A 24423-nucleotide genomic window follows, 5' to 3' on the forward strand; every position below is an offset into this window, starting at 1 on the left:
AACGTATACATAGTGTAAAGCCACTGCAGAATTTCAACTGTAGGAGTGAATTTCTTGTAATTAATGTGTAGTACAAAATGTTTATTGCCAAAGTGCTGTTTGTCAGAGACATCCCAAATAGACAGAGTCATACCAGGCTATTCATGAAGAGTAATCAAGTCCTCAGATGGTTCTTCATACTCATTTAGCTTATTGCATTGGTACTACCAACTGTACAGCTGATTCAGAATTCATTAATGCTTTGCATTGATAGCAATTTATGGTGATAATTTTTCAATGACCTGCTATAATTGCCCATTTATTTATTTATATATTTATCCATTTTTCTGTGTGTGTGGTTTTGGAGACTGTTGAAATAATTACTTTATAACAGGACAGAAACTGTATCCATCATTTCTCTGTACCTGTTTTACTTACTCAGCCTGATGTAGTACATAGATTTCATAGATTCATATCCTACATGCAGCGTTAAGATGAGACAGGATATTGCTGTAGTTTGAGATGTTGATCATCATTTACATGCATCACGACTTGGCACACACACACCATTCAGGTTTAAATAGGTTGCCATGCTTGACATGAAAACCTCTAGCTGGATTTATGAAATGAAAGTTTATATATATATATATATATATATATATATATATATATATATATATATATATATATATATATATATATATATATATATATATATATATATATATATATATATATATATATATATATAAATAAATAAATGTGAATGTCTTGGGAGATTATTCCCAGTTTTGATATTTGGCCGATGATTTTGAGTCTCCTCACTGCAATACTGATCATGCAGTTGTTGAAAAACGGCATGCTTTTAATCTCAGTGCTAAAGCCATGTCCTTGGATGACTGTGTCCTGCTACATTTATCTAAAAACACAACTTTTTATCTTGGCTAAAGCTCCAAAGACTATTCGGTTTTGATAATAGTAGGTGTTATTGATGGAAATAATTAAAAAGATTTCAATTAACGAAAGAGAGCCGTTCCAATAAAGGCATCTGAGATTAGCGGTGAAGATCAGAGTGGAGTATTTCATCAGCGCTGTCTCACCCCAGCGCGCTCCCATCATTTCAACAATGCTTTGTGAACCGTGCACTTTGTAATGCCACCTAAACTCCACAACCACTTTGGTCACTGGCTTGTCAAATAAAGTGAGTCTCAGCCAAGCGGTCGGGCCGGCAGCCCAGCTCTTTTCCAGGCCAAAGCAGCAGCTCTCATCGCGTCTCCCAGAGCGCACTTCAATCGCCTCTATGCGTAGAGACCGGGCCACCATCTAACAGCGATCACACTCTGGAAAAAAAAAACATGCATCAAGACTGCTAAGCCTAAATTCTTAAAATGTACATATTTTATTCATTAAAACTTTGATCCCTATCTCAGTCTTGGTAGAACAGTCCTTTTAGCTCTCTGGATTTCAGATGAAAGGTATTCTTACCTATAATGGGCATATTTTACGACTTTCTCAACTAGAAAGTTTTGAGCACTTGAGCTAAGCGAGTGACTCAGTGAGTGAACTTTAAGGCAGGCGGTGACTCAGAGTTGTTCTTCGTTGCTCATTGCCAGTCCTGGTGATTTCTGTCTTGCTGCAGGTCTCGTATGTGAAAGCCATTGACATTTGGATGGCAGTGTGCCTTCTCTTTGTCTTCTCTGCCCTGCTGGAGTATGCGGCCGTCAACTTCATTGCACGCCAACACAAGGAGCTGCTGCGTTTCCACAGGAGGAGAAGGCATCTTAAGGTAAACCCTACAGTACAAGCACACTGTATCTACAAGCCCTGCAGATGCAATATTGCACAGTCAGAACGTTTTTTTAATGTTTTTGAATAGTGGTCGACCGATTATTGTTTTTTTGATGGCCGATGCTGATATCTTAGAGAGTATAAAGCCGGTATATAATATACATATATCTATTTTAATTCATATTTGATAAATTAAATTTAAAAAAAAAAACGTATACTTTAGATAGCGGCAGCTTGATTCTGCAATCATATTACAGTATTTTTCACAAATAAAGTAATTGTTTAAAAATATTAAAATAAAAAGTAAACACTGCAGACTAACAGGGTACTTAATAATCTGGTAAATTTGTGTGCACTGGTAATCATATTTGTTTCAAATACAGACAAGGTAGCACAAATTTTACATTTAGCACTGTGTAAATGACATTAGTCATTTTAGTTAAAAGTAATCAACTTTAAAATCAAGGATCTAAATTAAATGAAAGCCATTCTATATGTGTTGAATGGGTTTTGTTTTCTAAAGAGTGATTATTATGGGTATTATTGTATTAATTGCTGGTGCAAATTCCTTATCTCATTAAGAGGGATTTTGTGTAAGACCAAGACAAAGCAGACTACACAAGACCTTTGTACTTTTTTTTTAACTTGAAACTTAAACTAATGACAGAAATCCAAATAAAAAACCCAAAACAAAAAAAGTTGGAAAACGTTACAATATTCAGAGATTTGTTTTAACGGTATAGATGCGTATTAGCTGAATGTTGACGGTAAATGAGAAAGTATTATAGCCCATTTTTTGCCTTTCTGTTGCTAATAATATAAAAGCAAACGCTATACTTTTTTGCAAACCATTTATTTTCCTTTAACAGGTCTATATAATAACGCATTAAATATGACTGTTTAACAGAGGCCTAACCCTAATGAAGACAGAGAAGAATGTGAGTGCTGTGATCAGGTGCTGCTGTTCTCAGGGACTGGCATTTTCAGCGGCACCCGCCAAATTAAAAGTCCCACTTTTAACACATCGGCCAATCAGAAAAAGTTATCGTTGACCACTATTTTTGAACACTCTAATGTTCACAAATACCCCATTTATTTGATCAAAAATACAGTAAAAACAGCAACATCATTTTTCTATTTGATTGTATTTTATAATGTAATTTATTCCTGTGATGGCAAAGCTGTATTTTCAGCATCATTACTCAGTCTTCAGTGTCACATGATCCTTCAGAAATCATTCTAATATGCTGATTTGCTGCTCAAGAAACATTTCTTATTATTATCAATGCTGAAAACAGTTAATATTTTTGTGGAAACCATGATACATTTATTTCAGATATAAACATTTTGTAACATTATAAAAACGTTTTAATAATGGGGTCATTCAGAAGGGAGCCATCATATTTGGGGGAGCCGGATTGATCTTCTCTCCTGACTTTAGCATGCTGAGACTGAAACCAACATAATGTGAGTTGAAGTTGAAACATTAATGCTCCATCCATTCATAGAGTAATGTGAGTTGGCATGGAGAAATCTTTCAAGTAGCTCAGAAAGCTCAGAATAAATCCTGAATCCCTCCGTTGTAATCCTCAGTTTGCCTCTGGGCTGCATGTAATGGGTGCAGTGAGATTAGTCTCTGGTTCCCTTTAGCCCTATACAGGTAAATCCACAGAGACAGACTACACAGCCCTCGCTGATAACAGTCCTTCCACCATTCAGGCGCCAAGGGCAAATGGTGCAAACTGCAAATCCAGCTGTTTGGTATAAATGCTACAGATTTCCATCCAATAAGTTCACAACTCAAACAGTAAGGGTTTGGCTGGTTAGCCAATGCTAGTAAATAACTACGCCATTCAGGGGGCAGAAATGATCTTTGTTCATTGACTTAATAGAAAAATAGCTCTTTATTTGGACAAAAAGTGCAATGTGCTTTGTTTGGTCTGCTGGTGTGTTGTGATTGGTCAACCTCTTCGAGCATGTTTGGGAAATGTCTTCTTAACATAACTGCGAGTTTCAACACGCTACTAACGCAACACAACCAGTCCTCACCCCCTTTTTTGCATACGCCTTGGGTGGGAATTATTTAAATGAGGAATATTGTGACGTGTTCATTCCTGTGTACGTCTACTAGTCTTCAGTGTCACATGATCCTTCAGAAATCATTCTAATATGCTGATTTCCTGCTCAAGAAACATTTTTTATTATTATCAATGTGAAAACAGTTCTGCCTCTTAATATTTTTGTGAAAACCGTGATCCATTTTTTCCCTTTTTTATGAATAGAAAGTTCTGAATGTAAAAAAACAGTTTATTTTATTTTTCTTTAAAGAACAATGTAAAAGTCTTTTGTCTTTTGTGATCAATTTAATGCATCCTGCTAAATCAAAGTATTAATTAATTTATTTTATTAAATACCGACCCCGAACACTTGAACTGCAGTGCATATCTACATATTTCATTGGAATAGTATGTTTGCCAGTCAACATTTGTGTTCTCAAAAGCACAAAATGGAAAATATTTTTCCGTCTGTTTTTGGCGTCACGGCTTTGGATAGCCATTAACAGGAACGCTCTCAGATAGCTCTCCAAGCATGAGACTCCATGTAATGGCACGTGACCATGGTTGTATGATTAAATATTCGTGTGTATGTGGAGTGTTTTTCATTTCAGGAGGTGCAGCACAGCAGTAGGTTTGCTGCATTATCATTATCACCCCCTGGTTAATGAAACTCCCCAGCCACAGTGATCCACGGCTGGGGTTCAGCCCTTCATTCTGCCTCACTGGGGCTATCAGTCAGTGCCTGCTCTCTGCACTGCAGCCCGGAGCTGTCACCTCCCTGCACTACACAATAAAACAACTCTCCGGCATTACCATGGGAGCTTATCGACCTCCTCCTCCTCCTCCTGCATATGCCTCTGAGAGGCGTCGGGTGTAGAAAGAGGATTCCCCCTGCTGGACAGCACTGAGATATGTGCTCAGCAGTGATTGGAATGACACCAGAGCAAGAGACTGCTGTCCGGAATTAGAAAAAAAAAGTATAGCGTCCTGGCGGGTAGTGCACAGTGTGCAACCTCAGTCTGACTTGTCACTCACACCTTAGTCTCACTTAACTAACATAAGCTAACTAGCTACTGGGTGCCTCAAAAACTAAACATAAGTAGGTACTTATTTTGAATGAGTACTTACTTTGCAATCGTTACAAAGGGATGTTCTATATAGCATGAATGGGTGTAATATGAATTAAATCTGGACATACTGCATTCAGCTGTGTTGCTTCCCTGCCCTTCACAAATCCTCTTCCCTGGCCTCATGGGATGGTAAAGTGTCTACAGAGTGCACCGGTCGGAGTAAAGTGTCTACAGAGTGCACCAGTCGGGTTCCGGAAGTAAAAATCCCATTCATTTTCTTTATAGGGGACTGATTTTTAACGATAACTTTACAAATAAACCACAGACCCACACAGACAGACCCACTGTGAGTTAAGGTTATTAATTTATAATATATGTTCACATTTATTTCAATGCATTTTTTAAATACTCATTTTCAACAGCGGAATTCCTGGTAAAAAAAACTACATTACCCACGATGCTGCATTCACACGGGGCGTCTGCGTTAACGCTTCTCGTTTACTTTGAATGTGTGACGTCATGCGCTACCGATCAGAATTGTGGGTTCTGTTGCGTCGCATCACTGGCGTCGAGCCAATTGCGTTCATGCAACACTGGAAAAGTAATATTATTGGCAGTTGTCAATATGACGGTCGCATCAGCACCAGCTTCAGACATGCCCTCCGTCAAGCGTTGACGCTAGGGATGTGACGGTGAGGAAATTTTCCCACTGGTTAATCGACATGTGACACCACCGGTAATACCAGTATCACAGACAGGGGCTTTTAAATCGCTAATTCTAAAATGTGCATGGCCGCTCGGGCATTCATAACGGTTTGGAGCAAAGCGAGTGTTTTCAATGTATTGAATTGAATGAACTGAAAACGCGCACCGTGAATGACCGCGCGGCCGTGAGCGAATGACAGTGCGTTTGTGCGCATTTTACTTTCGGTTTAGAATTTAAAATTACGGTGAGGGCGGTGCTGCGGTGTGCAAGTGATGTAACCAGTGTTGCAACTGAACACCGGTATCACCGGCAACACCGACTATCGCAGCAAGCCTAGTTGATGCTGACGCCCTGTGAGAATGCAGCATGATTCTACTGTGACATTTTAACCAATCAGAGAATTGCAACAAGTACATTGCACCAAAAGAACACTTTTTAGTACCCACACAATCTCATGAAGCACTGTGTATGACGTAATAGAAAAACTACTATATTACACTTACTATTTCTAAAGATATGAAAGGAATAGTATTATGCTAGTATGTTGCTAAGAATTCAGCTAAGAATTGTGCATGATGCATCAGACAGTCAATAAGCAAAGACATAGCCAAGTTAAAAATGTAAATATAATGAATGATTATTGCCATGCAGATACTTTGGAGTTTAAATGAAGATGCAAGTTCATTTGCATAAATAGATTGTAATTTAGCTCTCATTATTGAAAGGTGCACTATGTCAATTTTTTTCAGTGAAATATCCAAAAACCACTTGGCCAGTGTTATATATTTTGTTCAGTTGAGGACTTCAAATATACCAGATGTTTCCAACTATTTGTAAATTGTGAGAAAATTGCTATTTTAACCAAGGAATCGGGACGTGTGAGGGAGTCGCCTGTCAATTGAGTCATATCTGCGTTAACATCGGTTTCCAGTTTTATTTTGCAGAAATGCTTTACTCTCACTGCAGTGTGCTAGCAGCCACCGAGCGAATGCACAGAGTAACGTCATAACATCATTTTCAACACACACAGATGTATCTAATATGATGAACAGAGCTGCGTTACCTCATACTCATGCTGGAAAAGCGGAAATGGTGCCGGCGACTGTGGCATAATAAAAGTCCCGCCGGCGACTATGCCATAATAACAGTCCCGCTGCTCGCGAGGCGCGTGTTCCGCTCTTCTTATTAACAATCGCTCCTGCTGCATTGCTCAGATCCCCAACACTCAGTCCTGCTCTGCTTCATACTACAGTAACGTTAATAATCGCATCCATGAACATGATTTCTGCCCGAGTCCTATCCCGATTCTTTTCCACCGGCTGTGAGGTGAAGACCACCTGTCCCAAGATTCTGCGCTCAAACTTGGCGTCATCAAACTATGCCTTTTGTTGTGAATAGGCGACCTCTAGCGGACGGAAAAGTTACATAGTGCACCTTTAATACAATGTACTTTTATAGCATTTTGAACAAATAGTTAAACTAATTGGATTATTTACTGGATCCAGTACAGTTTATTGTTACACAACATGGGTATAACAAAGTACAACTGACTACCAGAATGCCCCTCTGCCAGACTGCATGGCCTGACAAAGCTGTATTAATAACTGGGTGAAGCAGTGTGACCTCTGGACTGCAGATGTCTTTGCTTTGCCTAACAATGACAAGTGCATGTTAGTGAGTAGCCTATTGATGGAGAGTAATCACCTCGTTAGGGTTGATTGTAATGCGAGGCGGATCGCTCATAGGGAACTCTGAACGCTGCAGCTGCCGTTCATACGAGTGGGGATTGTCTATGCAAATAAGCACAAGGAGATAAGTAAGTCACTGTCGCACTCCGGCTAGCCGTCTTGAGTTGGGGTGGCAAAGGTGCAGAGTGAGGCTGATTCGTGTTGTTTTATTTGTTTTGGTGCAGCCTGCATTATAGTGCAGCTCTGGAGAGTTTAATAGAGCCAGAGGTGTTGAGTGGACTTGGCACTGGACTGTATTGGGCTGCAAAGTACTGCAGTCTTTTGTTGTTGCTTATTACGCAACTCTTGAATACTTGATTCTGATTTGTCGGTCAGTATCATCCAGCAGGCAAATATTATTGAATAGTATCTGCTGACCAGGGCAACTTTGTATAACTGACCACACATCCAGCCTCCTACTAATAAAGTAATAAGTGAATAAACATGAAATATTGATCGACTTATTTTAAGTAGTCATGTAAGTGCGATAATGCAGATGGTCATTATTGTAATGTAGTCCCATGCATTCTATGTAAAGCTGCTTTGAAATACACTTACCTAAAGGATTATTAGGAACATCTGTTCAATTTCTCATAAATGCAATTATCTAATCAACCAATCACATGGCAGTTGCTTCAATGCATTTAGGGGTGTGGTTCTGGTCAAGACAATCTCCTGAACTCCAAACTGAATGTCAGAATGGGAAAGAAAGGTGATTTAAGCTATTTTGAGCATGGCATGGTTGTTGGTGCCAGACGGGCCGGTCTGAGTATTTCACAATCTGCTCAGTTACTGGCATTTTCACGCACAACCATTTCTAGGGTTTACAAAGAATGGTGTGAAAAGGGAAAAACCTCCAGTATGCGGTAGTCCTGTGGGCAAAAATGCCTTGTTGATGCTAGAGGTCAGAGGAGAATGGGCCGACTGAAATAACCACTCGTTACAACCGAGGTATGCAGCAAAGCATTTGTGAAGCCACAACACGCACAACCTTGAGGCGGATGGGCTACAACAGCAGAAGACCCCACCAGGTACCACTCATCTCCACTACAAATAGGAAAAAGAGGCTACAATTTGCACGAGTTCACCAAAATTGGACAGTTGAAGACTGGAAAAATGTTGCCTGGTCTGATGAGTCTTGATTTCTGTTGAGACATTCAGATGGTAGAGTCAGAATTGGGCGTAAACAGAATGAGAACATGGATCCATCATGCCTTGTTACCACTGTGCAGGCTGGTGGTGGTGGTGTAATGGTGTGGGGGATGTTTTCTTGGCACAATTTAGGCCCCTTAGTGCCAATTGGGCATCGTTTAAATGCCACGGCCTACCTGAGCCTTGTTTCTGACTATGTCCATCCCTTTATGACCACCATGTACCCATCCTCTGATGGCTACTTCCGGCAGGATAATGCACCATGTCACAAAGCTCGAATAATTTCAAATTGGTTTCTTGAACATGACAATGAGTTCACTGTACTAAAATGGCCCCCACAGTCACCAGATCTCAACCCAATAGAGCATCTTTGGGATGTGGTGGAACGGGAGCTTCGTGCCCTGGATATGCATCCCACAAATCTCCATCAACTGCAAGATGCTATCCTATCAATATGGGCCAACATTTCTAAAGAATGCTTTCAGCACTTGTTGAATCAATTCCACGTAGAATTAAGGCAGTTCTGAAGGCGAAAGGGGGTCAAACACAGCATTAGTATGGTGTTCCTAATAATCCTTTAGGTGAGTGTATGTATTATTACAAAATTAACCCCTATAGCATGACACAAGACCCGTCAACTGTGCGTCCTGATCACCCTGTCGGGGTATATTAGTGGTGTTTATATAGTAATAGGTTATTTTTGGTGTAACAAACCTCTAACGGCAAGTATTTAACTTCAGTGTGTAGCATGTCTTGCACTGCTTGCGCTGCAGACATGATTGACAACTCAAATCATGGGAGCTGTTCAGGAGAGGATTACATTTCTAAAATTGGATAAAAAATCCCATTGTTACACTGAAGGAGAGACCTGAGACACATGTTGGGACCAAAATATGACATTTGGATGAGTTCTTTTGACTTGAGTCAGTAAGCAACCACCCCCTAAGACCCAAGAAACCCTATAGCAACATGCTAAAAACCACTCAGAAAACCTTTACATAAGCTGCTTTTCCACCGTCGGGACCAACCATTCTCGTTGCTTAATCGTTTCATTCCGTGCTGGTATGGATGTATATGGCCAGGCAACAGACAAGTGACCAATCCCGAGTGGCAAAGTCACTACACACTGTAGTAGTATTAGCCAACCGTGCTGAGAATTCCAGGATGGGAGCTGCAGTGATGACATACTTTTGTAGGCCAATCTGGAAGTTGGTATCACTGGTTCCCTCAACAAAAACCCAATGAGATTTTTACAATGGCATTTGGATTATTGTATAAAATAAGCTCTATGGCCAACAAAAAATTCTGGATTCTTACACGTTTTGTTCATCAAGATGATCTTTACAAATGAACACAACTTTAATGAATTTTGAAGAAAAAAATTAAAACTTATGGTAGACTATAAATGAACTACGCATGGTCACACAACTTAAAGGTGCAGTGTGTAATATTTATGAGGATCTATTGACAGAAATGCAATATACATAACTATGTTTTCAGTGGTGTATAAACACCCTACATAATGAACAGTTATGGGTTTTTTTATGTTTTTATATTGAACAGAAATGTTTTTATTACCTTAGAATGAGCCATTTCTATCTCCATACACCGCGGGCCCCCTTACAGTGAAACCGCCATTTTGCGCCGTCATGTTTCTACAGTAGCCCTAAACGGACAAGCTTCTCTACAGAGCTCTAGTCTATGTGCTTCGAAAGGGAGGGGTTAGCGCAAGTAGAATAGTGATTAGGTGAGTTTTCCTGCTTGACGTAAAGTTTCATGTCCCTGACAAAGTCTGTAGTCCCATTTAGCCTATTAGCAAATGCCTTTTTAAAAATGCATAAACACTAAGGTTATCATTTTTGCTATTTTTCAAATAAAAGATTTTGTGTATCATAAATCGATGAACTTTTGCTTGAAACAATGAATGTTTTTTTTAAAAAAAGCTCACCCCAGATAAAAAATTGGAACAACCATATAACAAACTTTGCTGCTTATAAGCAAGTAGCACTTCCTAAAACTTTCTTAAACTGTTTAGAACTTTCTAGGACTGTTGAGAAAATGATGGAGGAATAAAATTCAATTTATTCTTCCATAATTTTGTGACTTCTATGGAAATGTCCACTATTCGCTCCTTTCTTCCATTGATTTCTGCTCTGAGAAACTGCTACCGTCCAATAAATTACATTTGGAGTACTGGTCCAGATAGCCTTGTTCTTCTGTAAGAACAAGAACGGTAGTATCATTTATCTTGTGTGACATTATATATCGCTACTGAAACAAATATCAAAAAGTATCAAGTTGAGCTCGTTCTCTCTCTCTCCTTTAAACAGTATATGTATACCAAATTTGGATTGTTCCAGAAAAACTGTTTTCTAGAACAGAAAACTCCAGAAAGTTTCTCAACAGTCCTAGAAAGTTTTAGGAAGTGCTACTTACAGCAGTAACATTTGTTATACGGTTGTTTCAATTTTTTTTATCTGGGGTGACCTTTTTTTCAACCTAGAGGGATTAGGGCGTTTTTTCATTGTTTTTAAGCAAAAGGTCATCATTTTTTATGATACAGGGAGTCTTTTATAGTCAAAAAGTTATATCTCATATCTCAAAAATGAGTTTTAGTGTGTGAGGATTACTGACATATTTCATGTCATAGAATAAAACATGAAAATATCTTGAGCTTGTGACCTTGTTTCAGACATTTAACAACAAAACATTGACTTTTTCAAGTTTTTGGACTCATTCCTGCTCTATTGTGGCCACAACTTGGGCAATTTTCGTCAGGATTTTATGTTTTTTGCCAAATGCTTTGTTAGAAGAAATTGCATAAGGCTAAAGACATAGTACAAAAGGCTTGTTTAATCTAATTAGTAAGCATATTTAGAATCAATACTTCCTCTTGAGCCAGCATTTCTCATTATACTCTGGAGGTCACTGCACAGGGCGACAGGAATAGAGAGGTTTTTAGATGTGGTTGGACCGATGCAGCGGATGTCAGTGGCTGTCCCAAAACAGGGTTAAAAATAATTTTGGCCATTAGAGAAAACCCGAAAGGCATAATATGCTTGCATGATATACACCAAACAAATGCTATTTGTCGGCTTCTCATTTGAATTCTCGGCATTTACGAGGGCACAGATGTTTATTGGAGAAAAATCACATTTTTGTAAACATATATTCATTCAAGACTCATAACCGTTGGGCACATCAGCATAATGCCTGAATCCGTTTCATATGCAGCTCGTAAAATATTCATTCCTAGTCACCCATAGGTGATAAAACAACAGACGTATGTAAATGCAATGCATTGTATTGGCCTACACAGATAAATGTAGTACATCATCCCGGTCTCAACGTGTATGATAGAGGTGACTTTCATTTTAATATATGCTTTATATAAAATCGTCCCCGTCCCGGACATCTGATGCAAAACATTTTTAAATATATACGATAAAGGCATGAGGCTGCTACTTTATGGCCGTTTCGGTTTCTGTCGTTATCACAAAACCCCAATAAAAGACATCAAAACATCAGTCACATCTAGAGACTTTGATTGATGAAGGAGCCGAGAGGTCCTGTATATAGTGGCGGACGCCGCACCCCTGATTTGCAAACTCCGCCGTGAGCTGCATTCTGACGTGCGGCGGTAATATTGCTCTCCGCTTTAAACCTCGAGGATGCAGGCTAGCGTTCTGCTTATTGTACTGCTTATTCCCTCTAACAGTTTGACTGGGAACGCAGCTGGCACGCATAATGCAGTAATGGCGGAGTTTTAATTAGAAAGGGAGGGTAATGAATCTGGCAGGGGCCGGGCCGGGAGGGAAAGTGACGCAGGACGCAGCGGTGCTGCAGCCCGGCTCCTCTTTACAGCTCCACGTCACGTCTCGGAGCCACCACATTAATCATATGGCAGCAGAAATAAAGCAGAGCATCCGTAATACTTACAAATGGCGAGCCAGTACAACTGAAGGACAAGGAAAGGTTGTAGCACCCTGGCATCAAAGACAGCGTCGTATACAAAAACAAAGGGGCAGTGGAATAACATCACCCTTCACACACACACACATCCTAGTGTGATCTTCCATTTACCCCGGCACACATTAACAGTTATAAATGGGATGGCTGAAAGACAAGGACAGAAGGAGGACAAAGTGTCTAAAAATGGAGTCCTGTGTAGAAAATGGCTGATCTTTCACTAAAAGCGAGCGGGATGGTTCCCGGCGCTAGATGTTTGCACCTGCAAATTGAAAACATGCATTACGGACATAATGATCCTATTTCGCTTCTGCGGTTTGTGTTTAAATAGGCACAATCATGGTCAAATATCTACCCAGGCTGAAATGTAATTAACCGAGGTGGTTATTTTGGTTCTGTTTTCATTAACGTGTAAGATCGAGTCCATCTGCTGAATCTCAAATAAGAGCGTGTGGAGGTGGGGAGTCCATTAACTGAAACGTGAAATATTGTGACCTCTGACTGTACCCTGTTCCGGCTAGCTGACACATGTCAATAGTTAATACTCGTAAAAATGTGTAATCCAGCTGACAGGGCTGGAGGACTTAAAGGGATACTCCACCAAAAAAAAAAAGACATTTTCTCACCATTTATGTATGTTCTTTCTGCAGATGAACATAGATGATTAATTTTCAAAAAACCTTTATGTGAGTCCATATAATGTAAGTGGACAGTAACCCAAAACTTGAACACACAAAACATGACGGTAATCAATCTATACGACAGAGGTTAATACACTAGATATACAGACAGACAGACGGATGGATAGATGGATTTTAACTGACTTTATTTAACGTCACAACCAACATAACACATGAAAAACTTAGTTACATATGCAAATTACTACTTTTTGTCTATTATTACGTCACTACTGGGTCTCAGCCTCAGACGTCACGCCGCAGGGACGGTTGTCTGAACGTCTGATGCATATGGTACACTTTTCTGAAAACACTTGAGGAGTTTCAAAGTCGTCACCTGATTGGTTGAAATCTACAGGATGTCGGCAAGACGTGTGTGTGTTGCGTTCTTTAACGGTCTGGCTGGAAATAAATGCTGTGACACCAAACTCCCTCATGGAAGAAGAACGCTGTCGTTTTTACAACTGTGACAATTAGCGCTTACCAATGACTTTTGCAGTCATTGGTAAACTTGCACAATGTTCTTGAATTAATAAAGATAATTATTAATTAAAGATGCACGCCGATCTGTTATTGCAAGGACATCGGCTTTAGATTTTCCCGCCCCTAAACATGACACGGAACAGAACTGTGATTGGTTGCGTTAGGCCCCGATCAGACAGAAAACGGGCCCCGAACAGACAGGTTTGAAAACGCGAGGCACACCGCACTGCCTTTTTTTGTTTTTTAATTTAGAAAAGAGCAGTGTGCTGCAGTTTTTTTTTTTATGTTGCCAGACAACCCCCGAATCAGCTGTCCTGTCAGTCTAATCAAGATAACAGTCACCACAATGGAAGGCCCTCCTCTCCATTCATTCGATTGGACTATGGGGGAAAAAAAACGTGATGAAGTCGTTGGGTGCTTTTCTGCTTTTTTTCAATCTCAAGCACTTGGAGCACTCCAAGAAAAACGCGAGACGCAGCAGGCGGTTAAAACGCAAGGGACCCGGGGCGCATAAACAGCGCGCAAAACACTCACCGCCAACAGAAAACTATTTAAAAAAGACGCCTCTCACTGCAACAACGCGTTCTGTCTGATCGGGGCCTTGCATGTCAGTCAAACATCCACTTGGGCGGTCCTTGACCAATGGAAGCTTTGATAGAGTCCAGACCTTTTGCCGTCAGACTGAAGGTCTGGCAACGCGAGACTAGGAAATAACCTGATTTAATAATAAAGTCTTGTAAATGCGGTTTGCTTGCATTGTCAGGTTATTAGTTTGCATGTAAACCCGGACAACAGGTTATTTCAAGTTATCAGCGTACTGTGTGCATGTAAACATGCTCATTGTAAACTTTGGGTAAACAGAATCCATCTTGCTTCACATTTCTCATACTTTAGGGTCAACAAATAATTTCAATTTCATACTGTACATTCTTGAACCCTGGGTTACCGGTTCTTATTTGTATATTTGTGTTGTCAGTGTCATTGATTGGACGAGTGCAGAACGTGATGATGATCTGTTTACAAAGTCTCTAGCATTGAGCGTACTCATATTATACACTACTGACTGTGCGATCAAGTTTTTCCTGAATGGGAATGCGCATCACCCTTTGATTGAGAATATGACTCACTCAGAGTTAAACTGTCAAAACAAATTTGTCTTGAACATGTCAGATAACTTTGATAGAAAGGGATGTAGTGGATTACAATCAACCTGTCAGCTGGTAAATTTAAGTACACAATTAGAGGATACCAATTTAGGTCAAGCAATGCTTAATTGTGTTCAGTCTGTGGTGTAAAAGGTTGCATTAGCAATTAAAGAAAAAACACTTAAAGGGATAGTTCACCCAAAAATGAAAATTAGCCCATGATTTACTCACCCTCAAGTCATCCGTGGTGTATATAACATTCTTCTTTCAGATGAATAAATTCTGATTTATATAAAAAATGTTCTGGCTAATCCAAACATTATAATAGCAGTAATAGTTGCTCTTTTTTTGAAGTCCATAAAAAATGCATCTGTCCATCAAATAATGTGCTCCACCCGGCTCCGGTATGTTAATAAAGGCCTTCTGAAGCGAATCGATGCGTTTGTGTAAGAAAAATATCCATATTTAAAAATATATTTCATTTTTTTCTATGGCTCTGCATCAGCCGTCCCCGCGCCATCACTTCCGGCGAATAAGGTCAAAATACATGCAAAATACCGCGATAATAGATATATACATAGATTCCTCATTAGTGCCTGTGCGGATCGGTTGAATGAGGCATCTACGTAAATATATCTTTGATCCTCGCCAGTATTTTGACCTTATCCGCCGGAAGTTATGGCGCTGGGAATACTAGATGACATTCGTCTGATAAGAGGTAAAAAATAACATAAATACTGTTCGGTTTCTTGCAGAAACGATCGTTTCGTGTCTTAAGACATCAATGTGTCGCCATGAGCCGCATGGTTTAATAAGGATTCGTATGTCTATGGGTTTTTACTCTCATTGCTCTCATACTCTAAAATATCCCGATTGGCATGCATTATACTACTATCACACTGCAACGGTTGGAGTTAAAAATCTTAATTTGTGTTCTACTGAAGAAACAAAGACACCTTCATCTTGTATGCCCTGGGAGTAAGCAGATAAACATAAAAATTTCGTTTTGGGGTGAACTATCCCTTTAAGCAAAACATGGGCAGGTCAAAGTGTCTGAGTAATTTTGGTCCCAAATTCCACTGTATGAAGAATTGTTGGGTATAATATGTAACAGTTTACTTTATTTAGCTATCCTCACTTACATAAATGAACTATAGTATCCTGGTGTCTGAATAATTTTTGGTTTGACTGTAATTTCATACGGCACAAGTTTGGCATCGCAATTGCAATTGGAGTTCTAACCCTGCTTTTAAAAATTAGAAGTATAAAATGTTCCTCCACCTAGGGTTTAAAGCCATGTAACCCCACATTAAGTGCAGCTTAAAAAGCCCTATGGACTCATAGAGTTGGATATTTTTTTCTAAAAATCCTAATTTCTGTTCCTCTAAAAAGTCACACATCTTGTAGACGGTGAGAGAAATTACATTTTTGGGTGGAGTATCCCTAATAAAAGCCCATTGTGTGAGTAGGTTTTTTGACCCGATGAACAACTGTGCTCTTTTGCAGGAGGACGAGGCGGGAGACGGCAGATTCAGCTTCGCCGCCTACGGCATGGGCCCGGCGTGTCTCCAGGGCAAAGACGGCATGGCCATCAAGGGCAACAACAACAACGCACCCTCCTCCGCCAACCCCCCTGAGAAAACCGTCGAGGAGATGCGCAAGCTCTTCATCAGCCGCGCCAAACGGATCGACACAGTGTCGCGTGTGGCTTTTCCGCTGGTCTTCCTCATTTTTAACATTTTCTACTGGATCATTTACAAGATCATACGCAGCGAAGATGTTCACAAGATGATTTAAAGCGATCTGAATACACCCGCCTCTACACCCCTCCTCACGTCCCACCGTGCCCGCCTTTCTCTCACTGCAGTGCTCTCACTCGCTTTCGGTGATGACGAGTCCCCGGCAGAGGTATTTATTCCTTTTTTTTTCGTCTCTTTCTCTCCCGTCCTCCTGAATAATCCGGACCTGTGCAATAGCAATGCAGTAAAATGCATGATATATGAATGTGGCAATATATTTACTAAAAAAATGAAACTGACTAAAAGTAAATATTCAACTTAAGAACTTCTGAACTGATGACTGGGAATCCAAGAGGAAAACTTTTTTTGCAACTTGAAGACGCACTGCATTGCGAGAATATGGAGAAACATTACTGCTGTAATATATCATATATTTAAATGATAATACTTCCATAAGAAAGTCATTGAAAAATTTTTTGGGGGGGTCTCGAGGCAGTTTGGGGCTTCCATGAATACACGATGAAAATGTTGCAGAGACCGAGATTTGTTTTTGGTATAGTACATGATGTTTCATTCTGATGTCGATTATTAATGGATCTTGATGAGTGCCAGTGAAAAAAAACAATATTTATTCGAGCTGTGGTTAATGTGTTCCTCTATCTGTGCTCATTTTAAAAAAAAAAAATGGTTCTGTTCTGTTCATGTGCCAAACGTCATCTTTTAGGTTGACCAAATTCGTTTAATTATTTACGTGTTCGCCATTTGATATATTAAAAGCCAAAATAACCCCGCTAAGGGTTGAGAGGGGGAAAATACAGATAATTTATTAAATAAATATAGATATATGTAAAATAAATAAAATATACCTTTTAAGCATTTTTATTTTCTCTTTGCATTCTTTTGTTTTGCTTTTGTTTTCATCATCTCAGAGTATGTCGGAAACGGACGGAAAGAAAAGCAAAGGGATCTTTCATATCTCATACTTCAACAGTGTTATTTTTATAAGCTTGGTTTAGCAGTACAGCCAGTGCCATGATACTAGATCTATATTTCCAACCAAATGTATATTACAGTGATTTTTCAAACTATGTGTATAAACACTGCATTGTGCGAACCGAATTTAAAAAAGAAAAGTGCACAAAGGTTTAGTTTATGAAATTTAGGACACATCTTCATCTGGCTTCTCTATGCAATAATCGTATATGCAATTATTTTCAGTGTTCATCATGTCAAATATGGCCGTTTTATTCTGAAGATGCTCAGATTCAGTTTTCTCTTCCAGTCACGCTCATTTGCTGTCTATGCATGGCGAGGCTTTTTTTGTGTGTGGTGCAGATGATATAGATGTCATTTTTCACTTTTCTAACGTTTTGTTCGACTGCCGAACTGAAGAGAAACACCATTATATAAAGCGAGCATGTGTCCAGGCTGTGAGATAGATGCTCCATGTAGGATATGCAAGATTTTGCCATGCGTGACATACATTTTGTGCAACACTTTGTTTGTTTGAAACCAAAGAGCAGTTTTGTTACTCTGTAGTCATTTGCCTTTTTCGGTTTTCAAACCAGACCAGTTTTTTGTTGTCTCCATTTCGTCCTGTTTGACATTGACCAATTTTGTAAGACCTGTAACATTTGTAATTTATTCCGTTTTTCAAGCATTTCTTCAAGAAAACCTACAAGCAAATATCTTTATACACTGCGACTAGACATTTTGTGAAGGAAAATCTATTACCAAGAAATACGAACTTCCATCTAGGTATTGAGAGGTCATAGGTAATTGATGGCACATTAGTGAACGATGTATTCATTTGATTTGTTTAAATGACTAGGCATCATGGTAAATTTGAAGGGCTATTTTTGATGATTAATGTCAAATCTTCTCCCTCAAATGAATGGGCTTGCGATCTGAGGACTGGTTTATACCTCACCAGTGAAGACACTGGGTTCCGCTATACATTAGACCTCGCTGTACGATACGTTAAGCAGAAGCTGAATTCATTGTAATGTGAAACGCTATCCACATGCAGCACAATGTAGCAAGAACACATTTCACACATCATTTGAATGTTCACACACGATGAATCGTGCTGAAAGGAGTGTTCACGACTGGATCTGTAACATTACAAACAATATTAATCACGGTTGCTTCGAATAGTCATTCTTCCAATTGACTGATAGAGGCACACGATGTATGATATATACATCACGGTGTACAGTGTGGAAAGTGATAAAGTCGCTTTATACACTTGACTCTGAAATGGGAACGTCAAATATGTAGTCAAAAACACATTTAGAGAACATTTGTAGAAATATGTTCAGCTTCATGTTTCATTTTCTTGATGAACCCTGCTTAAGGCTATTGACGATGTTGCTGGACTGTCCCGTGTGTAAATGACAGCAGTGACGCCCCGGGCCCTCACACACGCAATATACAAGACGAGTTATAACAAATAATACTGGCTCGGGAATACACAAGGACAATGTGATGTGAAATATGTGCTATATGCAAAATACGATTTGTTATTTGGCTTAATAATCATGAAAATATCAAGTTAATGTCCTGATGATTTTTTGAGGCATGTTTCTTTTGCGTGTGTGTGTGTTTATCATTCATTTATTTGTCCTTTTTTTTGTTTTTTTATTTTTTTGTTTTTTATTAATGCCACATTGGGTTTGATCGCAACTGCCCGGGAAGTGCTGACCTCTGAGTGACGATTGGCATGGCGATCATATGTAACTTATGTACGCAAAACTGTGGGTAAAAATTTTATTTTTGCACAAGTTGGTATGGCCTTAATTTTGGGGTTTATTTGCTTCTATTGTGTATTGGCACAAAGTGCATCTCTTGATTTGCTTCTTGTCATAATTCGAGTGCACTTCCAAGCAGTGAAAAGAACAGCAAATTCTTATTTTTATGTTCCAATACTAGAACATGGAATTTTTTTGCATGAATAGAATTAAATGGCAGATATTTTTGGCTTGTACAGAAGAAAAACGGAATGTACCATTTCTGCTATATCTGTATATAACACAATATTTATTGAAATATGTCATAATGCTAAAGCGAATTCTACTATTAAAGGTTTTCTGAACTAAAACATCTGAACAGTTTGTGAGAAGTGTGAAATTTGTGTGAGCTAAACTAAGAATCGTGTGTGTGTGTGCAAAATTTACATTTAAAAGTATCAATTCCCACTGCAATTGCAAAATGAAGTAAGAAATATAACTGTAAACCATTACATAATGTATAATAATAATAAAAAAATGTAAAAAAAACATAACTCCTTATGTAAAATTGTGTTCTGAACACAGAAAAGTGTCCGTTTATATGAATTGGACTAAAAGGGCAATACATAGAAAAGGGAAAGGGAATTTACCATGTGATATGCATTTTACAATGATTCATATGTATATTGTACACTCACCTAAAGGATTATTAGGAACACCTGTTCAATTTCTCATTAATGCAATTATCTAATCAACCAATCACATGGCAGTTGCTTCAATGCATTTAGGGGTGTGGTCCTGGTCAAGACAATCTCCTGAACTCCAAACTGAATGTCAGAATGGGAAAGAAAGGTGATTTAAGCAATTTTGAGCGTGGCAGGGTTGTTGGTGCCAGACGGGCCGGTCTGAGTATTTCACAATCTGCTCAGTTACTGGCATTTTCACGCACAACCATTTCTAGGGTTTACAAAGAATGGTGTGAAAAGGGAAAAACATCCAGTATGCGGCAGTCCTGTGGGTGAAAATGCCTTGTTGATGCTAGAGGTCAGAGGAGAATGGGCCGACTGATTCAAGCTGATAGAAGAGCAACTTTGATGCAGCAAAGCATTTGTGAAGCCACAACATGCACAACCTTGAGGCGAATGGGCTACAACAGCAGAAGACCCCACCGGGTACCACTCATCTCCACTACAAATAGGAAAAAGAGGCTACAATTTGCACAAGCTCACCAAAATTGGACAGTTGAAGACTGGAAAAATGTTGCCTGGTCTGATGAGTCTCGATTTCTGTTGAGACATTTAGATGGTAGAGTCAGAATTTGGCGTAAACAGAATGAGAACATGGATCCATCATGCCTTGTTACCACTGTGCAGGCTGGTGGTGGTGGTGTAATGTTGTGGGGGATGTTTTCTTGGCACACTTTAGGCCCCTTAGTGCCAATTGGGCATCGTTTAAATGCCACGGTCTACCTGAGCATTGTTTCTGACCATGTCCATCCCTTTATGACCACCATGTACCCATCCTCTGATGGCTACTTCCAGCAGGATAATGCACCATGTCACAAAGCTTGAATCATTTCAAATTGGTTTCTTGAACATGACAATGAGTTCACTGTACTAAAATGGCCCCCACAGTCAGCAGATCTCAACCCAATAGCCCAATAGAGCATCTTTGGGATGTGGTGGAACGGGAGCTTCGTGCCCTGGATGTGTATCCCACAAATCTTCATCAACTGCAAGATGCTATCCTATCAATATGGGCCAACATTTCTAAAGAATGCTTTCAGCACCTTGTTGAATCAATGCCACGTAGAGTTAAGGCAGTTCTGAAGGCAAAAGGGGGTCAAACACAGTATTAGTATGGTGTTCCTAATAATCCTTTAGGTGAGTGTATATGTATATTATTTCAAATGAAAGTATGGTTGCACCACCTGACATTTTCAGAAATCTTGTTTAATAATGAATTAATGCTGTCTTAAAAGCTGTAAAACCAATATGAATCAACACCATACATTTTTTGGACATAAAAATGCATTTTAAAACTCTTTTGCTTATCTTAAAAACCTTATTTGTCATTGACCCTTATATATTAGGGCTGGTCCAAATACCATTTTTTTGAGTTTCGAAGCTTCAGTAGTAATCAACACCGAATTTCTGAAGCTTCAGAGACCCGAGGGAGGGGGCTGAACATATTCTTCTCTCTAATAAAGGCAGGAATCTGGAGATTCTCAGCGGCGCTCCTCGGACAGGGCTTATATGCTCCGAGAACAGACACTGCACTAGGGATACAAAACACACAGGTCTGTTATGTCCCAGTAACAAGCTCCTATATTTCGCAGTAGATTCATTTAAGCCACGTTTCCACCGCAGGAACTTTCCCCAGGAACTAGGAACTTTGGGCTGGTACTCTGTGTGTTTCGACCGCAGGAACCAGGATCTAAATGAAGTTCCGGGTAAATATTTCCCCCTCTGAACGGCCCTGCTCCCGAGGTAGTACTTTTTCAAAGTTCAGGAACTTTCGGGGGTGGGACTTGGGCGCTGTCTTATTTTAAATCTAGCTTTACGAGCTTTTAGAATACTATTTACTATCAGTGCTTGTCTCTTTTCTGCCGTTTTGGTAATTATCTCTTTAGTAAACCAATACATAACTAGTAAAAGCAGGGCTTCTTGCATCTCCTCCATACTTGTTATTGTTGCAGACAGTGTCGCGCAAAAATGATTCCTGTCCGTCGCTGACTGGGAGGAGCAGTCGCGCGCAGTCCCACGTCTCTGGACTAATTTGCCTAATCTTCACGGTACTTTAGACCGCAGTGGAAACGCAGACAGTTGCAGGTCTGGGGGAAAAAAACTGTAAAAAAGTTCCTGGTACAAATTGTCCCGGGTAATTTAGGTGGAAACAGGGCTTTAGATTGATAACAATGGGAAATAGGCTTACTGCGATAGTCTATGTTTCCGGTGTTCAACACCACATCACTTGCACACTGCGGCCCCACCATCGTTTTTTTATTTTTTTATAGTAATAAAATAATTTAGTTCAGTTAGAGAACAGACACTACAATTAAAAACTGAACGTGTCTGACTAATACAGCATGAGCCGAATGAGAGTTGCCGCACAAACAGCAGCAGGAGTCCGATTTCATTCATCGTGAGAGTGAGACCAGATGATTGCGGAAGGTTTGGTTTCAGAGCGAAATTGTACTGTCATTGTACTGTTTTGATGTTGTGTTTTTCATTAAGAATAATAGGCTAATGAACCCACAATTCAAGCAACCTGCCCCCAAATTCTAAACAGAAAGTAAAATGCACATGGCCGCACAGTCATTCGTTCATGGCCGCAGTGCACAAGCACTGAAGAAATTTTCACCATCACATCCCTAATGGGTAAAAAGGCTAATACACTTTGATTCTATTATTCTATTAGTGCTGGGTAAGCGATTAATTGCATCCAAAATAAAAGTTTGTGTTTACATGATATATATGTGTGTGTACTGTGTATAATTACATATAATCACATCTCTTTGTTGTATTACCCTTCTTATTTCTTTTTTTAATTTTATTTAAAAGTCAAAGTCATGTTGAATATTGACATTTGTTTGCCGTTTGTTTTTTGTGAAAAGTAAATTAAGCAGATTCCGGCACTGGAAGGTACACTTTGCAAGAATTTCCCAGAGGACCTGTATGGCTGCATTTGAATACATCCATAATCGGCCTTATGGCCATTCTTGCTCAGGCTTTTAAATTATGCAAGTGGATTATGAACCACAAAGGCTCAGTCAATTTCCTCCCTCGCTTGAGTAGTCTGGAGGAGCCTCCTCCTCCCCCATCTCTGGACCACCCGGCCCCTCTGACTGCCCTGCGCTTTACACTGGGACTGGAATTACATTACAGCTGACACTGAAAACCGCCGCGGGGCCTGAAGCCAGTGAAACATGAAGGCTTTGACAGAATGTATTTTCCTTCAATATATGAGAAATGAATATTTTCAGTATTTGCTGAGAAAAAGGAGTTCATTTTGTTTTATTAATAACTTGACAATAAAAAAAAACTGGGATGGTTCTTTCATGGAGCACAAATGGATACATTTTGAAAAATGTGCATGCCACTCTTTTAGGTGTTAGGGATGTGCGAGACTAATTGGTCTAAATGATACTGCTGGCAGGGCCATAGCTAGGGTATCTGGGGCCCCTAGAATCGTCACTGCCTTTCGTCCATCGCCCTGACTGCTGCTATAGTCAAAAAATTTTGCACATTTACATTTTGCTTTATATTTAGGCTACATCTAAATAACTGTCATCTTAACCAAACAGTTGCTGGGCCACATTGACTTTCATAGTATGAAAAAAAAAAAACAATATGGAAGTCATGGGGTCCATCAACTGATTGGTTACAGACATTCTTTAAATTATCTTGTGTTCAGTAGAAGAAAGAAACTCATACAGGTTTCAAACAACTTGAGGGTGAGTCAAGGATCACAGAATTTTCATTTTGTGTGAACTATCCCTTTAAAAACACAAAAAGATTCAGCATGTCTAATTGCAGAGGGAAGGGAATTCCACAATTTTGGAGCAAAAAAAAAAAGAAAAGGAAAGAGAAGAGAAGGCCCGGTCACTCATGGAGCGTAATTGAGTTGGAGGAACAGGTAAAAAAAACTGAATCAGAGGAGCGGAGATCATGCCTTGCTTGGAGTGTAGAGGGTAAAAAGACCAGACCAATATTGTGGCGCCAAACCATGCAAAGCCTTGTACACTGTAAAAAAATGATGGTGATTTTAACGGTAAGAGACTGTAAAAATGCTACGGTGAAAAACAGTTAATTGGTTCACAGAAAGTTTCTGTTCTGTATACGGTGAATAACTATAATGGATCTAACCTTACATTTAATTGAATTTTACAGTATATGGAAGTGAAAAAGAATGTGTAATTTACAGTGCAAAACCTTAAATTGACATTCCCAGAATTCCCTGCGTGACACATTTGATGTATTTAATTGAAATAACTGATTAGAAAAAAAACTAAGAAGAAACAGTTATGTACGTTAGGGTTTTATGTTACATCTAATGTTGAATTTTTTAAATTTCATGTATTACCATGATGGTGTTTAGTGTTTGTGTGATTGACACTGTGCACCTTCTATATATTAGTATCGTCCTGTGATGTGCTTTGATTCATCACGTGATTCTCATCACCACTTTGATTGTTGGTTG

The 24423-nt window shown here is 39.4% G+C and overlaps 1 protein-coding gene across 1 annotated transcript in view; it reads left to right on the plus strand.

The window, feature by feature from the left end:
* The window catches only part of glra1 (glycine receptor, alpha 1), a 61824-nt gene extending 44659 nt beyond the window's left edge, over nt 1-17165 (plus strand). Inside the window, exons 9-10 of the mRNA XM_079838241.1 lie at nt 1619-1765; nt 16260-17165. Coding sequence (XP_079694367.1) covers nt 1619-1765; nt 16260-16550 — 438 coding nt within the window. The 3' untranslated portion in view covers nt 16551-17165. The remainder of the gene's footprint in view (nt 1-1618; nt 1766-16259) is intronic.
* The last annotated feature ends 7258 nt before the right edge of the window (nt 17166-24423 follow it).

This window comes from Gobio gobio, assembly GCF_949357685.1.
Source record: "Gobio gobio genome assembly, chromosome: 16".
NCBI classification, from domain to species: domain Eukaryota; kingdom Metazoa; phylum Chordata; class Actinopteri; order Cypriniformes; family Gobionidae; genus Gobio; species Gobio gobio.